At 40.5% G+C, this 16798-nt stretch overlaps 2 protein-coding genes across 3 annotated transcripts; one reads left to right on the forward strand and one right to left on the reverse strand.

Annotated features, from left to right (window-relative positions):
* The first annotated feature begins 3840 nt into the window (after nt 1–3840).
* Nucleotides 3841–6069, forward strand: LOC4339304 (rac-like GTP-binding protein 2). Its single transcript, NM_001420701.1, has 8 exons — nt 3841–4148; nt 4336–4423; nt 4540–4649; nt 4896–4959; nt 5067–5131; nt 5218–5283; nt 5438–5553; nt 5736–6069. Exons 1-8 carry the CDS (start codon nt 4047–4049, stop codon nt 5767–5769), a joined length of 645 nt encoding a protein of 214 aa, NP_001407630.1. The 5' UTR covers nt 3841–4046; the 3' UTR covers nt 5770–6069.
* Nucleotides 6070–6082: 13 nt separating this feature from the next.
* Nucleotides 6083–13494, reverse strand: LOC4339305 (proline iminopeptidase). Of its 2 annotated transcripts, NM_001420700.1 has the most exons (11): nt 13333–13494; nt 13019–13230; nt 12693–12791; nt 12492–12602; nt 12346–12408; nt 12138–12231; nt 11862–11959; nt 11660–11761; nt 10589–10702; nt 6728–6802; nt 6083–6443 (listed from the first exon to the last, which is right to left on the reverse strand). In NM_001420700.1, the coding sequence occupies exons 1-11, from the start codon at nt 13445–13447 to the stop codon at nt 6348–6350; spliced, it is 1179 nt and encodes a 392-aa protein (NP_001407629.1). In that variant the 5' UTR covers nt 13448–13494; the 3' UTR covers nt 6083–6347. The 2 variants fall into 2 exon arrangements, with proteins under 2 accessions (NP_001407629.1, XP_015638757.1); XM_015783271.3 differs by lacking the exon at nt 13333–13494 and having other exon boundaries at nt 6154–6443; nt 13019–13261.
* Between the last annotated feature and the right edge of the window lie 3304 nt (nt 13495–16798).

Consider the following 16798-nt stretch of genomic DNA (forward strand, 5'->3'; position numbering starts at 1 on the left):
CGATGGTGTCGGCCTTCGCAGAGCAGCCGCGGCTCGGCGACGACGACGGCAGCGAGGTCCGCGTGGGAGAGACAGAGGGAGAGGCCGGTGGAGAGGAGGGCGAGCACGACCACCATTGCGGTCGGGCGGGAGGAGAAGCGCGACGACGCACGGTCGGCCTTCGCGCAGAGCAGCCGTGGCTCGGCGACGACGACGGCGGCGAGGTCCGCGCGGGAGAGGGAGAGGGAGAGGCCGGTGGAGAGGAGGGCGAGCACGGCCACCATCGCGGTCGGGCGGGCGGAGAAGCGCGATGACGCACGGTCAGCCCGCCGCCGAGTTCCCCGCCTCCGGATCCGTCGCCACAACCTTCCCCATCGCCGGATCCGCCGCCGCCGCCCTCCACACCACCGGATCTGCTGCCGCCGCCCTCCCCACCACTGGATCCGCCGCCACCGAGCCCCCCGCCGCCGCCGTCGTCGAGCCCGCCGCCGCCGCCGTCGTCGAGCCCACCGCCGCCACCGTCGCCCGAGCCATCTACCGCCGCCGTCGTCGAGCCCCCCACCGCCGCCGTTGCCGAGCCCGCCGCCGTCTCCCGAGGAAGAGCGCGCGAGCAAAGCGGCGGTTTCACGCCGTCGCTCGTCCTAGGTGGGACGAGTTCGTCCGCTAGTTTTGGCCGGACCGATTGGTCCCGGATCTGAGAGGAATATTCCTCTGTAGGGACCAACCCATCCTACTCACCCCTGAACCAAACACCCCTAAAAATGGGTTCATCCCATCCCATTCCATCCCATCCCAGCAACCAAACACTACTAAAAAGATTGGGTCGTCATATTCTAAGATTAATGAAATCACCACAGGTTACTCGCTTTCTATAGATATCTATCTATAGATACATAACTCATTACTGAAAATAATTAACCATCAATACCAACACTCATATCAATTTTAAAATTTATAAATCGAAAGTGTTCCTTTCTCCTGTAAATGGAGATGAAAATTAAGTGTATTACGCAGAACGAAGGTACAAACGTATAATTAATTGAGTTTTAATTATTATAAGCTTAAAAACTAGATTAATATGATATTTTAACTCTCCCTCCACGCTGCCACTGCCGCTCGAAAGCTAACATAGAGCAACTTCCGTAGTAAAAGTTTTCACACAAAAGAAACAATTTAAAAGTTCGAAAATGCATGCTACCAGTACACAGAATTTCAACTCTTAGTGACCCTTTGAATCAAAAGAATTTATATAGGAATTTCATAGGATTACAATCCTATAGAAAATTTTCCTATTTGGTCCTTTAATTAAAAAGGTTGAAGCTTTTCAAATCCTATGAAATTCCTATAGAATGACACATAGCATGTGGATTTTGAAGAAAATTTGGCAAGAGCTTTAACCTCTTGGAAAATTTCCTTTGAGTATATCTCTCTCATTCGATTCCTGCGTTTTCCTGTGCTTCAATCAAACGACAATTCCTGTGTTTTTCCTGTATTTTGCAATCATCTGTTTTAAACTTCGATTCATATCAGAATTCTATGTTTTTCCTATTTCTCTAAATTTTTTTCGACCCTACGATTCAAAGGCCCTTAGGCCTTGTTTAGTTCCCAATTTTTTTTCCTAAGAACATCACATCTTTTGGACACATGCATAGAGTATTAAATATAGATAAAAAAACTAATTGTGCAGATTGCATGAAAATTGCGAGACGAATCTTTAGAGCCTAATTAGTCCATGATTAGCCATAAGTGATACAGTAACCCACATATATTAATGACGAATTAATTAGGCTTAATAAATTTATCTCGTGATTTCCAGGCACGTTATGAAATTACTCCCTCCGTCCCAAAATAAGTGCAATTTTACACTATTCACATTCAACATTTAACCGTTCGTCTTATTTGAAAAAAAATTATGATTAGTATTTTTATTGCTATTAGATGATAAAACATGAATAGTACTTTATGTGTGACTAAATATTTTTAATTTTTTCACAGATTTTTCAAATAAGACAGACGATCAAACGTTGAGCACGGTTATCCACGGCTGCACTTATTTTAGAAAGGATGTAGTAGTTTTTTTATTCGTGTCCGAAAAACCCTTTACGATATCCGAACAAACGTTCAATGTGACATTAAAAAATTTTCTTTTCCCGAAATAAAGGCTGTGTTTAGATCCAAAGTTTGGATCCAAACTTCAGTCCTTTTCCATCACATCAACCTGTTATACACACACAACTTTTTCAGTCACATCATTTTCAATTTCAACCGGAATCCAAATTTTGCTACCAATGGCTGCTGGGCTGGCTGGCCGGCCGTTACCAAATTTATTCCTTCCTTCTCCCAACTAGCTCCCGGTGGGTCCCGCACGACAAGACCTTGCACTGTCAGTGAACGGGAGGGGCAGAATTGGAATGTCACCACCACTCTCCACTCGGTGCGTGGAAGATTGGACGTCCGAGACGACCAAACGTGCCTCGGAAATCGCACCCCCCCGGAACGGCTACTCGGGGCGCGCGCCCGGCACCCTTTTCAAATCAAACGCTCGTCAAACAGCAGCAGCTGCGACCAAAGTTTGAACTTCTTTTTTTTCTTTTCCTCTTCCTTTCGAGAAAAGAATGGAGAATATCTAAAAGTTTCGACGAAAAAAAGAAGAGGAAAGCGGCATCGGAGGATGGTCCAGTGCTTTGATTTTGATTTGATTTGATCAGTGTCACTGTGGCCAGCAGCGTTAACACGGCGTGATTAATCTAATCGCGGATGGTTTAATCAAAGCCAAAGACAGGATCCCCCTGCCCCCGCGCCGCGGGACCCACCACCCAAATAATGTGTGTGTTTTGTTTTGCTTGCTTTTGCTTCGATTTGAAATACGGGTTTCTTTCCGTTTTCCCGGTGCCCTTGTAGTAGTATGAAATTGAGCTCGTGTTGTACATGCAATGTACTGCTACTCCGGTAATAAACGTCATGTTTTTGTACAGAATTCGTTTGAAAAATTTCAGAATTGGCTTCTTCTATTCCAGTAGGTTTGAGCGTTCAACGCGGCAACGCGTACGTATGTACGTACGTACCGGTACCGTGCTGTATCCTACCGCATTGCATTGCAGTACCATCAGGACGTGCCATTTGAGATAGATAAAGATTAAAATTAGGTATGAAAAAACAAAACAAGAAAGTCACCGGCGCATGATTAATAAGATTTTTCAATTATTATAAACTTGAAACAAATTTAGTATCTTTTATATTTTAAAGTTTTGTACGAAACATAGTATTATTTAGGAGTTTAAAAAAATGCTACAAAAATCAAGATAGGCCCCGTTCGAATGTCCTCAAAAAGCTTGGTTAAATTTTGGATTAAAGTGGCACACTTTTCAAACTGCTAAACGGTACGTTTCGTGTAAAAACTTTCTATACGAGAGTTGTTCTAAAATATCAAATTAATCTATTTTTCAAGTTTGTAATAATTAAAACTCAATTAATCACACGTTATTACCACTTCGTTTTACGTGAAACACTTAATCTCCATCTTCATCTTTATTTTCAGTAGATTCAAATACCACCATAATGCACTCCTAATTTGATAAAGCAAGACTATAGTGCCCATCATTTAAATGAAAGTGGGAGATTGACGAGAATAGAATGTGTAGAAATTTAAATAGAATGTGATTGATTGAATAAATAGCACGACGAGAATTATAGGAGTTGATGTAGATCGAGCATGGCCATTGGCCAGCCTCGTTCCGTCGTCGGCAAGAGGCCGTCGGTCGACGCGCCATGCCATGCCACCCTGACAGTGGGACACACTCGCGTCGGCGAGGGCGCCCAGCGTACGAGCAGTTAAGCAAGCCAGGCAGTCAGGGCGGTGTCAGTAGACCACCGGCATTTACACCCCGCAACACCCCCCCTCATCTCGCCGAACCCACGTCTTTTAATAACAAAGCAGCTTGCCACCGTCCCTGCCTCTCCTGCTTTGCTTTGCCTTCTCGGAGAAGACAAATCTACTGTAGCTGCTTGTCTCTGTTCGCCGGTGGCGACCGTGAGAGGAGGAGGTAGTCCTAGTCCTAGTAGGCGAGATGAGCGGCGCCACCAAGTTCATCAAGTGCGTCACCGTCGGCGACGGCGCCGTCGGCAAGACCTGCATGCTCATCTGCTACACCAGCAACAAGTTCCCCACCGTATGTTCTCCCCTCTCTCGCCGTTGTTCTTGCTGCTGTCCATGGTTTTGCTCCTCTTTGTTTGTAATCAGAGAGAGAGAGAGAGAGAGAGAGAGAGAAAAGATGTACGCCTGTACTAGTCTTGCAATGTTCAGTGTTTGTGTGCATTTCTTGGTAGCGTTTGTGATGCTGTTTCTTGGCTATGCAGGATTACATCCCCACCGTGTTCGACAACTTCAGTGCTAATGTTTCAGTGGATGGGAACATCGTCAACTTGGGATTATGGGACACTGCTGGTAAAACTGATTCTTCCATTGCTCTACTCTCTTCTGCTGAGATTTTCCTTTTTTTTTATCCCTGCAACTGTCCAATCTCTGAACCTCTTGTGTGTTCTTTTGGTTGATTCATCCAGGACAAGAGGATTACAGCAGGCTGAGGCCACTGAGCTACAGGGGAGCGGATATATTTGTGCTGGCATTCTCACTGATCAGCAGAGCAAGCTATGAGAATGTTCTCAAGAAGGTAGGTACTATACTCCATTTAGTTCAGTTTGGACTCAAAATGTCTGAACATCTGACAACATGAGGATAGTGACCACAGATACTGTACCAAGAACTTTACCTTTCCTTCTGACAATGACATTTTTAGACCACCTTTGACCAATATTCTTCACATTTTTCTTCTTTACAGATATATACTATATGTGCATATGATTTTCACTGGAATATTCTGAGCTAATGTTATCTTTTTCTGTTTCTGATCATGCAGTGGATGCCGGAGCTTCGCCGGTTCGCACCGAATGTTCCAATTGTTCTTGTTGGGACCAAGTTAGGTTTGTACCGGATGCAACATTAACTCAACAAAGCTCAGTGCCACTTCCTTTTGCAGGCTTGTTTCAATGCTCTTAGGTTTTAACCGTGCTTGCTTCCAATTGTTCAGATCTACGTGACCACAGATCTTACCTTGCGGACCATCCTGCTGCTTCCGCAATTACGACTGCACAGGTTTGTTCTTTTATTTACCGAATCTTCTGTTCAGCATGAAAACACATTTATTGGCGAATTCGATGACCGTATAAGTTTATGTTCAGGGTGAAGAACTTAGAAAGCAGATAGGCGCCGCGGCTTACATCGAATGCAGTTCGAAAACACAACAGGTACAAAACTGCAAACAATGGATTCAATCGATTAGTTCTTTGTCATAGTTTGAAGAGTTCCTTGCTATATATATACTGTAGCAATTCAAGTTGGACAGACTGTTGCTTTAATGAACCATTTATGTTGAGCTGATAATGTTGTTGGCCATGGTAGAACATCAAGGCCGTGTTTGATACTGCCATCAAGGTGGTCCTTCAGCCTCCTCGGAGAAGGGGGGAGACGACGATGGCAAGGAAGAAGACAAGGCGAAGCACCGGCTGCTCGTTAAAGTAAGAGCACACCTCAAAAGCCTTAGAATTACATGGTTGGATCTTGTGAGTTGTGATCATGGACTAGCTATTATAATGTTTGTGCCTAGTAAACATGAGTGCGCATCATTTTCTACTTTGTGAATGAAATAGTATGAATTATGCAATGGCTGATGTAACTGTTTTTTTTTTTTTTACTGCAGGAACTTGATGTGTGGCAGTGCATGTGTTGTTTAGGACCTGTCTGAATTCTTGAAGGTGTGTAAGCGTTGTGTAATGGCAAGTGAATTTGCTGACTGTTCTGCTGCTTCCATTTACTACTACTAAGCTCTTTCGTGTGTTTGAATTACTACATCTAGAACTAGAGCATCAGGCTCATAGACTGACTTCATATCAGGTGTTTGTATCATTAATATTATTATGTAAGAAGGTTGTGGTTTGTGGAACAACTAAATACAACAATGCAGGCTATGTTGTAGTATGCTCTGCTACTGGTGTATGTTATAAATATAAAATTCTGCTACATACTTTTGTGCATCGAGTCGCCTTTTCTTCTTGTTTCTTGCACAATGGCAGATATCATTTTTTTGGTCAGTTTAAAAACGAGAAACGCTTATAACCTTTTTCAAAACAAGGCCAGAAACTATGATTGAGATTATAATGACATCGTTTGACACACCACAGTGCCCACAAGGCTGTTCAAACTACGAGCTGTTTATTCTGTATTTCTGGCAACACTAATGAAACCAGAGAAAACGCTTCTGGATTTCTGCATCAGCTATGCGATGAAACCCTTTGAAATCAGAGCACCTGCTTCATTTTGTAAACATGCTTTTGAGCTTCTCGTTGGCGGATACCAGTTCGGCAGCAACACCAACCTCGTTAGCGGAGTGTCCTGCATCTGGAACCATCTGTATACGGTAGAAGAGATTAATTATTGACTCAATCAAGTACGCATGAACAATATTGCAGTCGGCAGTAAGCACATTCTATCTACACAGAAATCATTCGAAATGCATTTTATCTAGCGAAGTCAGTAGATCAGGGTATATAAATTTAAGGTATACGGTAATTTGCCAAAATAACCGTTGCTCATTGCCAAAAACAATGAGCAGGCAACCTAAATGAGCAGATTACTGTACTCCTATTTGACACAGTTATTTTGGCAATCATTTACATGAAAAGAATCATTTACCTTAAATTCTGCTTCAGGCCATGCTTTATGAAGATCCCAGGCAGACATCATAGGACAGCAAACATCATACCGGCCCTGCAACATAAAAACACCGATCACTATCAGGTACTACAATAGTATCATCTCACCTGTATAACTCTTTGCACAAAACTTACAAAATACTCCACTTTACAGTAGGAGTAGTAGCTATAAAAAGCATCAAGGCCTAATTTGCCAGTCGAGGGAACAATTATGAATAATGCCACTTTACAGTTCCATTGTCATTATGCATTGCATTACAGCACACAAAATCCATGTCTTCTTGGCATCCTACATCTACATGCTAGATCAAACATTTGGACACGACAATCAACATCAAATCAGAGGAGCTACAGCTAATCTCCAACATGAGAATTCGATCATGTTTGCTACAATCTATTATATTATTAAAACAGCTTTGAAAGAAGGCACCACGTTCGCTGGAGGCTAGAAATTCTCACATTAATCAGAGAAAAAGAAAAAAAAGAAAAAAAGAGTTCACGTAGAAATACAATTTAAAAATAGGAGAAATTCGGAATTAAAAATAAGCAATATTGAAAGAAGTTTCCACATAAGAACCCAATACGAGATTAATCAAAATTCGAAATAAAAATAAAATAAAATCCAAAATTAAAAAAGAAAAGGAGAGTCCAAGTAGAAATACAATTTAAAAATAGCTGAAATTCGGAATTAAAAATAAGCAATAATGAAAGAAATTTCCATATAAGAACCCAATATAAGATTAATCAAAATTCGAAATAAAAATAAAATAAAATCCAAAATTAGAAAAAGAAAGGAGAGTTCAAGTAGAAATACAATTTAAAAATAGCTAAAATTCGAAATTAAAAATAAGCAATATTGAAAGAAGTTTCCATATAAGAACCCAATACGAGATTAATCAAAATTCAAAATAAAAATAAAATAAAATCCAAAATTAGAAAAGGAAAGAAGAGTCCAAGTAGGTATACAATTTAAAAATAGCTGAAATTCGAAATTAAAATAAGGAATATTAAAAGAGAGTCCATATAAGAACCCAATACGAGATTAATTAAAATTCGGAATAAAAATAAAAATAAATCCGAAATTAGCAAAATAAAATAAAAGAATAGTTCAAGTAGAAATATAATTTAAAATTATCTGAAATTCGGAATTAAAAATAAGCAATATTGGAAGAAGAATCGAACCCAATACGAGATTAATTAAAATTTAGAATAAAAATAAAATAATATCCAAAATTAGAAAAATTAAAAGAGAGTTCAGAATACAATTTTAGAACAACCGAATTGAAAATAAAAAATAAAAACATTAAAATAACACAATACGGTATTAACTATTTGTTAAAAAAAATAAATTCTGAAATTAGATAAATAAAAAATAAGATTTCAATTAGGAATACAATTTATAAATAACTAAAATTTGTGTTAAAGAAAAGACCATCTAAAACACATGACGAGATAAATTAAGTAATAGGCCTATAAAGGAGTAGAGTGGTGGCGGTTGATACGACATATAAAAATTGTTAATAAAACACTAAATAGAATCCTAATGACAATTAAAAGGAGGGATGTCAGCCAGGCCGTGAAGCAAACAAGTAAGTCGGTTGCCGGGACTTCTAGAAAGTAAAAAAAAAAACCCATTGATAATCATTTGATTTTTCAAATCTCAATAACAATAAAAAGGAGAAGCAACGGGCGGGGTGTATAAGAGTATAGTTGCAGAGCCGCCGACGGTTGACGGGACTTCTAGAAAATAAAAAAAGAATTCTAATGATAGTTCTGTTCAATTTTTAGATTCACAATGACAATAAAGAGTAGGCGGTAGACGGGCTGTAGAGGGGCATAGTGGCATCGTTTGATGGGACTTCTAAAAATTATATATAAAAAAAATGAAACTACAAGTCCAATTTTTATAGGTTCGGAAGTTGTAAAAAGTAAAAAAAAACAATGATAATCATGTTCGATTTTAAAATCTCAATGACATTAAAGAAGGGAGGCAGCGGGCGAGCCGTAGAGGAGTACAATGACAAAGTTGCTGACGGTTTGGCGGGACTTCTAGAAAGTAAAAATAAACCCAAACAATAATTTAAAAATAGATGAAATTCGGAATAAAAAATAAAATAAAATCCAAAATTAGGCAAATTAAAAAGATAGTTAAATTAGGAATACAATTTTGAAAAAACTGAAATTGAAAATAAAAAATAAAAAAAATCAAAAGAACATAATACGAAAAATAAAAATAAATTCTGAAATTAGAAAAAGAAAAATAAGATATCAACTAGGAATACAATTTATAAATAACTAAAATTGGTGATAAAAAAATAAAGATTATTGAAAGAAAATACTATCTGAAGCACATGACGAGATTAATTAAGTAACATGCCCATAGAGGAGCAGAGTGGTGGCGGTTGAAGATTACAAGGAAGGACAACAGGCAGGTCATGAAGCAATCGGTCAAGACGGTTGGCGGGACTTCTAGAAAGTAAAAAAAATAAACCCCAACGATAATCATATTTGATTTAAAATCTCAAGTACAATAAAAATGAGAGGCAGTGGGTAGGTCGTATAGGAGTACAATAGCAAAGCCGTCGATGGCTGGTGGGTCTTCTAGAAAGTAAAAAATGAATTCGAACAATAGTTATGTTCAATTTTTACAATCACAATGACAATAAAGAGTATGCGGCGGATGAGCCATAGAGGAGTATAGTGGCAGCGTTTGACGAGATTTCTAAAAATTATAAAAATTATGAAACCCAACGAGACAACTCTAAAAACTATAAGCTCCAGTTTTTAAAGGTTCGGGCTTCTAAAAAGTAAAAAAATAAACCCCAATGATAATCATGTTTGATTTTAAAATCTCAATGACAATAAAGGGCGGCAGCGAGCGAGGGTCTTCTAGAAAGTAAAAAATGAATTCGAACAATAGTTATGTTCAATTTTTACAATCACAATGACAATAAAGAGTATGCGGCGGATGAGCCATAGAGGAGTATAGTGGCAGCGTTTGACGAGATTTCTAAAAATTATAAAAATTATGAAACCCAACGAGACAACTCTAAAAACTATAAGCTCCAGTTTTTAAAGGTTCGGGCTTCTAAAAAGTAAAAAAATAAACCCCAATGATAATCATGTTTGATTTTAAAATCTCAATGACAATAAAGGGCGGCAGCGAGCGAGCCGTAGAGGAATAGATTGACAAAGTCACTGACATTTTGGCGGAACTTCTAGAAAGTAAAAAAATGAAACTAAACGATAATTATGTTCGATTTTTAAAATAGCAATGACATAAAGAGAAGATGCAGTGGACGGCTGTAGATGAGTATAATGGCAGTGTTTGACGGGACTTCTAAAAATTATAAAAAAGAAGTCCAACAGAACAATAAACTCTAAAAAAATTTTAGATCTAATTTTTAAAGGTTCTAAGAAGAATGAATAAAAATAGTGGTAAATCGAGCAAACAAATAAAGAATAATATAACAGAAATGAGGGGTAGCAACTGGTGTGACTTTTAAAAACTATAAAATTAGAAACACGATAATAATAAGGTTTTTTCTTTCAAAATCTTAAGACAACGAGATAACTAATAAACTTTAAGTAAAATATATATATATATATATATATATATATATATATATATATATATATATATATATATATATATATATATATATATATATATATATATATATATATATATATATATATATATATATATAATTTTATATAGGTGCTAGCCGCGCAATTGCGCGGGCCACCCAGCTAGTTATATTACATGAGCACACGTGCTCATAGTCACCCCCAGACATAACATGCAACATGGCAAAACTTAACTTGAGGACAGACATACCTGTACAATAAAAGCTTTAATGTGTCGAATCTTGTCAACATTGTCTAACAGATGCGAGTCTGAGGGTAAAAATCCCTTATTCACAAAATAATGGTTTTCAATCCTTGCGAATGCCTGGGCAAAAGTAAACCATGTGTCACCAAATATCAGAAAAAGGCACACATTCTAAAAGTACACATAAGGATATTAAATACAAAATATTGAGACCATAGGCATTTCAGCAACATAAAAGCAGGCTAATAGGAAAATATGATGGGATGTGTAATCAGAAGCTAAACGGCACACTGATTTGGTATACTGAGAAAATAAGTGTGTATGGTCAACAGCAGCAGTCATGAGTATATCAGCAGCGGATTGATACTGATATTGTGCAACGATCATTGAGATGGCCTTTTGGAATTAGGAGGTAACATCAAACAAGTAAATTAACAGCTCTCAAAGGCACTGCTCCCTCCGTCCTGCTTAGATATTTTTTTAGAAACTTGCTTTTATTACTCCCTCCGTCCCATAATATAAGGGATTTTGAGTTTTTGCTTGTACTGTTTGACCACTTGTTTTATTCAAAAAATTTGTGCAAATATAAAAAACGAAAAGTTGTGTTTAAAGTACTTTGGATAATAAAGTAAGTCAAAAAAATAAATAAAAATTCTAAAATTTTTTGAATAAGATGAGTGATCAAACAGTGCAAGTAAAAACTCAAAATCCCTTATATTATGGGACGGAGGGAGTATTAAATAGATGTACTTTTAGGATTTATTCATAGTACTTCCCCAAATAGCTGTTAAAAGTGGAATTGAACAAGTGGGATGGATGGGGGATATTAATTGGAACTAATAGCGTCCAAGAGGAACAATTAGCAACTTGGATCTTGTTGGAGGCTCAAAATACATTAAAAAAACAAAGCAATAATGTAAGCTTTCAAAGAAATAAAAAAAATGTTAAAGAAATTAATGTAAAGAAACTTTCAAAGAAATATAGGTACATTACATATGTAGGAAGATGTTAAAGAAATTAATGTAAGCTTGTCAACCCATAGCAACGTAAAAAATGATGAAGAAGAAAAGGGCTTACCAATGAGAACTTATCATCTTCCCCTCGCTTGATGTTCTCATGATTTTGGATAAGATGTGCAGTCATCATCTCCCACATTGTCCATCTCTTAGCAGCTTCAGCCTAAATATCAGTAGAGGGTACGATCACATATAAAGCCGAGGAACTAGAGAACTAAAGAAAGGAATGGATCAAATGTACCAAGCAATAAAGATAAATCTACCTGGACATCAGCATCAGAGGAAGTTAGCCTTTTGCTATAAGCAGCTATGAAACAATTCCTTTCATCCTCAGGAATAAAATCTCTAAATGGTTCCCATGCTGCCCGTATAAAGTTGCAGCAATCAATCAGCACATAAGATAGTGAATTGATCGAAGCAAACATAACAAACTGCCTACTCAAAAACTCTATGACTTTGGCAACTTCGTTACCAGTAAAAAGAAAGAGTTCATAGTGTTTAACAAAAAAACACCATTACACAAAACAAGACACACATACCATCTGGGAAAATAGCTGCTGCACCACCCTCATAGAACCAATCAAGTTCCTTTTTCCTAAGCAAGAAAATGCCTCTTAGAACAATGCCAGTGACCTAACAAACATCCAGGAAAGTATTAGTGTGAATCTAAAATGTAGCTCCCTTGCACACCTACTTGCAACAAGTATCATCATCACAGGTAAATGTAAAGGGCCATAGATCACTCACCTTATCAGGGTGACTCTCGCTGTACGCGAGAGCCAAGGTGCTTCCCCATGAACCACCAAACACCTATAAATGTTGACAAATAATGGGTTTCACTACTGAAAGGCCTGTAAGACGCAAATTCTTAAGGGAAGAGCATTTAGAATTGCCTGCCACTCTGGGATGCCAAGATGTTCTCTAAGCTTCTCGATGTCAGCAACCAAGTCCCAGGTAGTGTTCTCTTCCAAACACGCGTGAGGAGTGCTTCTGCCTGCACCTCTCTGCACACAATGGCAACGCGAAATCAAGAAACAAAAGTCACCTCACCATCACAACGGTATAAACAGCGACATGAGAGGGACGGAACCAACCTGATCGAACAAAACGATCCTGAAGAACTCCGGATCAAAGAACCTCCGATTCCCGGGCGACGTGCCAGCTCCAGGGCCGCCATGGAGGAACACAACAGGCTGCAAAAAATTGAAACGGAATCAGTTCTTCCACTAAGAAAGCACACAAGACCCACACAAGCCATTGGACGAGCGAATCAAATTCTTCTCCTCCTTCCTCTCCTCATCGCGAGCGCCGTCAGCTCCAGAAACTTTGAGCAGCACGGCGACCACGTCCACATCGAGATCGACATCATCAAGATCAACAAGGTCACAAGCAGATCATATATACATAAAAAAAAACTCACATGGCCCTGGGGGTTCCCGGACTGCTCGTAGTAGATGGTGTGGACGCCGGAGACCTTGAGGAACCCGAAATCGTAGGGCTCGGTTTGCGGGTACAGATCCTTCCTCAGCGGCTGCTCCTGGTGCTGCTGCTGCAGTTGCCCCATCGGCGCGTTGGTTGCGGCGGCGAGGGTGGCGCGGCAACGGAGGTGGCAGCCCAAACCCTGTCGTCCCCCTGCTTTTCACAACAACGGGAAAGAAACCGCGGCGATGAGAGGATGGCACTAACGAGATAAGGAAGGACACGGGATGGTGTGGGGATCGAGGAGGTTGTTACCTGCAGTGGATGGGGCGGGAGGAGGAGGCGGCGGGCGTGGGCGGCGGGAGGTGGGGAGGGTTGGGGTTGGGGTTGGGGTTCGGGGGGAGGAGGTGGCACGGAGCGCGCGGATCATTTCAGTGGGCGACTGACTGGGTTTGTTGTTGGGGTTTCCAGTGGGGTTTTTGCCGTTTTCGCCGCGCGTCGTGCCGAGCGGAGGACGGACGGCAGCCGAGAGGTGGTGGCGCCCGCCAGGTTTGGTGTGCGCAGAACGGGGATCGGTCTTGTTGTGATCCCTGGCTTTTTCCGGAGATAACCAAGCAACTGCCGTGGGTCCACGGCAAGTATAGTAATGTCCCCGTCGTTTTGGCTTATTAGAAAATAAAAATAAATTTGTAGGTAAAATTTTTATAAATGTGTTTTTTTTACTTAAAAGCCAATGTTGAAAAAAAACTACGTTAAAAATATCTCAAAATCAATTTCAAAATTAAGCTTGAAAATTCAAAATTTGTCTTTTTCTTTGGCTTATTAGGCCATCCGATGGGAGCCTAAAACAAAAAGGTGGCGGTCCCATTGTTTAATCTACAGTTTATCTCCTTCAGTCTCACCATATAGGAGATACATGGGGTGTTGATTCAAGGCTGTATTTAGCAAATGTTTACTGTAGCACCATATTTATCAAATCATAGAGCAATTAGGCTTAAAAGATCCATCTCGTACATTAGTTGCAATCTGTGTAATTAGTTTTGTTTTTAGCATATATTTAATACTTCATGCATGTGTTCAAACGTTCGGTATAACATGGTAAAAATAATTTTAGGGTGGGATTTAAACAGGGCCATAGTAGTATCATGGTCTTAATACATATGATTAAAATATGTTTTCATCTAATTCTAAATTGATATATTGTAGGACGAATGTAGTAAGTTTGTTGAGTTCGTTTTAAAATCTTTCCAAAATCTACTGATCCCTTGTTTTTAATGTGTACGTTTCTAAACTGCTAAATCATATGTTCTTGTATAAACCTCTATAGAATAGTTGTTTAAAAGAATATTTAATTCACCTTTTAAGTTTTATCTAAATAGTACTTAATTAATCTAATTGTCCTTTTTAGGGAGAGAAGAAGTTTCCAGCACGCATCGAACACACCATTAGAAAAAGATAGGAGTACTATACAATGAGTAAACTTAGGCTGCGTACGTTCACAGAAGAAAGGGGAGATTGTTGACTCGTTTTTCGCGCGCACGTTTTTCAAACTACTAAACCGTGTGTTTTTTTAAAAAAAATTTCTATAGAAAAGTTGCTTTAAAAAACCATATTAATCTATTTTTAAAGTTTAAAATAGTTAATACTCAATTAATTATACGCTAATAGCTTACGTCGTTTTGCGTATCTTTTCAATCCCCTCTCCCTACTTTTCTGGGCATGAGCTGATGACGGACGGCAGCGGCGGGGATGTTGTTTGGATCATTGGCCTTTTCCGGCGCTAACTGCCATAGGTCCACTCCACAGTGAGCAGGAAAACTAAAAAGGTTTTCGCTTCCAGCACGGTAATGATACGTTTTGTACTTTTTTTTTTTCCTACGAGTACAAAATTCGCGTGGATCCAATCATTAGGATGGTAGTGATGGAGCCCGTGATCTCACCGCTGACGGTACCAATCTAGGCCTGGCCCAACACAATACTAGTCGAGCCCAAACAGCCGGTCCTTTTCGTAGGCCTGGCAGGCTGGCACACTCAAGTCCAACTTTTCTCAAGGGAATAAGTCCACCTTGAGTCCCTTAACTAGTGTTCGGATTTATTCACATCCCTCGATCATAAAACCGGGTACGATAACTTATCCAAGTATTAAAATCACGCAAAATGACTCCCTTAACTGTTTTTAGCTTGGTTTTTCCTAACGCGGCGTCCACATGGCAGACCTGCCATTGGAAAAATAATAAATGATGAAGTGGGGCTCATATATCATTCTCTTTCTCTTTTCCCCTCTTTGTCCCCACTCTCCTTTTCTCCCCAGCCTTCTTCTTGGAGCAACGGAGTAGCGGCAGTAGCAGCCAGCAAGTTGATGGCGGCGAATGAGCACGGGGAGCGCGCACGGTGGCGGTGGCATCCCCGACGTGCTCCGTACTTGGATCTTCCTCCGGCTCAGAGGTTGATCTGTGTGCTAACTGTGTGCAAGCAGTGGCGCAGCATGGCTCATTGACGGTGTCTCCGATGCCAAATCGCTAATGGAAGTGCCAAGAAGAAGGGCGAGTGGAAGATTCTAGCTCCTCTTCTGTTGGCTGATGCCGTCGGTCTCTCCACGACTCTTTCGCCGGGTGCCACCGCTTTCGGCTCCTTTTTCACTTCCCACCGCCGCTCGCCATGATGCGTCGCCCGAACCATTGTGACAGAATTTGAAGAAGGGATAAGATGAGATAGGCGAGGGAGAGAGGATTGAGGGGAGGATAGAGGAAAAGAAGTGGTCACTGACGTTCAGGTTCCACTTATAATTTTCATATTTTTGCTAATTGTAAATGCCACGTTAGAAAAAAGAACACCTTCGAAATCACTTTGTGAGTCATATTGCATTGATTCTAATAACTGAGGAGGTCAACATATCTGGTATTATGGTTGAGGGTATAAATCAGATTAGACCTACACTATATCCAAGGTGTTAAAATGGACTGTGTTCTTTCCTTCAAGTTCCCAACCTCACATCTCTCTTTTTCCACGCGTACGTTTCCCAAACTACTAAACAATGTGTTTTTTAAAAAAGTTTCTATATAAAAATTGCTTTAAAAATTTTATTAATCTATTTTTGATATTTTTTTTACGCTATAAGGGATTCCCAACCCCTTAAAAAACACAGCCTAATTCTTTTCTCAAGCCTAGTCCACGCTAAATTTTGGCCCATCAGGCGTAAATTCGTGACAACTCCCGCTGTCTCGCCCGCGTCCGGCGCGGCCCGAACCGTGGGAAGCCGGGAATATCCCACTGCCGTGTTCCTGAATCCTGACTCGCCAACCGCCTCAGCTGTCCACTCCACTCCTGTCGCCTTCTTCGTGCCGTCCTGCGCTGCGATGCGACGTGGGCGACGACGAGAGTTTCCGGTGGATGCCGACGCGCACCGACCCGACGACGCCACGGCTTGGGCTCTGCTGGCTTCGCGCCGCACGCCTGCTGCTGCATGCTGCGCCGTCCAGAAATTTCCGCCTGCGCGAGGCCGGCGACCTGCCCGCCCGCCACGTCTGGCCACTGCACGAGCGGCACGTTGCCGGGATTGCCCGTGCCCGTGTCTCGTCTCGTCCCAAAGCTTGACTTAGGGCCGTTTTGGGTGGCTAGCAAAACTTAGGGCCAATTTGGATTGCTACCCTACCAAAATTTGCCCTACCAAAATTTTGGTAGGGTAGCAAACCAAACACCTCTACTAAAACTCTACCAATGCCATAAATTTGGCTTTGCCTATAAACTTATCTCTTATGGGCAAATTTTGGCTTCAATCCAA

This window comes from Oryza sativa, chromosome 5 (assembly GCF_034140825.1).
Source record: "Oryza sativa Japonica Group chromosome 5, ASM3414082v1".
Taxonomy (NCBI): domain Eukaryota; kingdom Viridiplantae; phylum Streptophyta; class Magnoliopsida; order Poales; family Poaceae; genus Oryza; species Oryza sativa.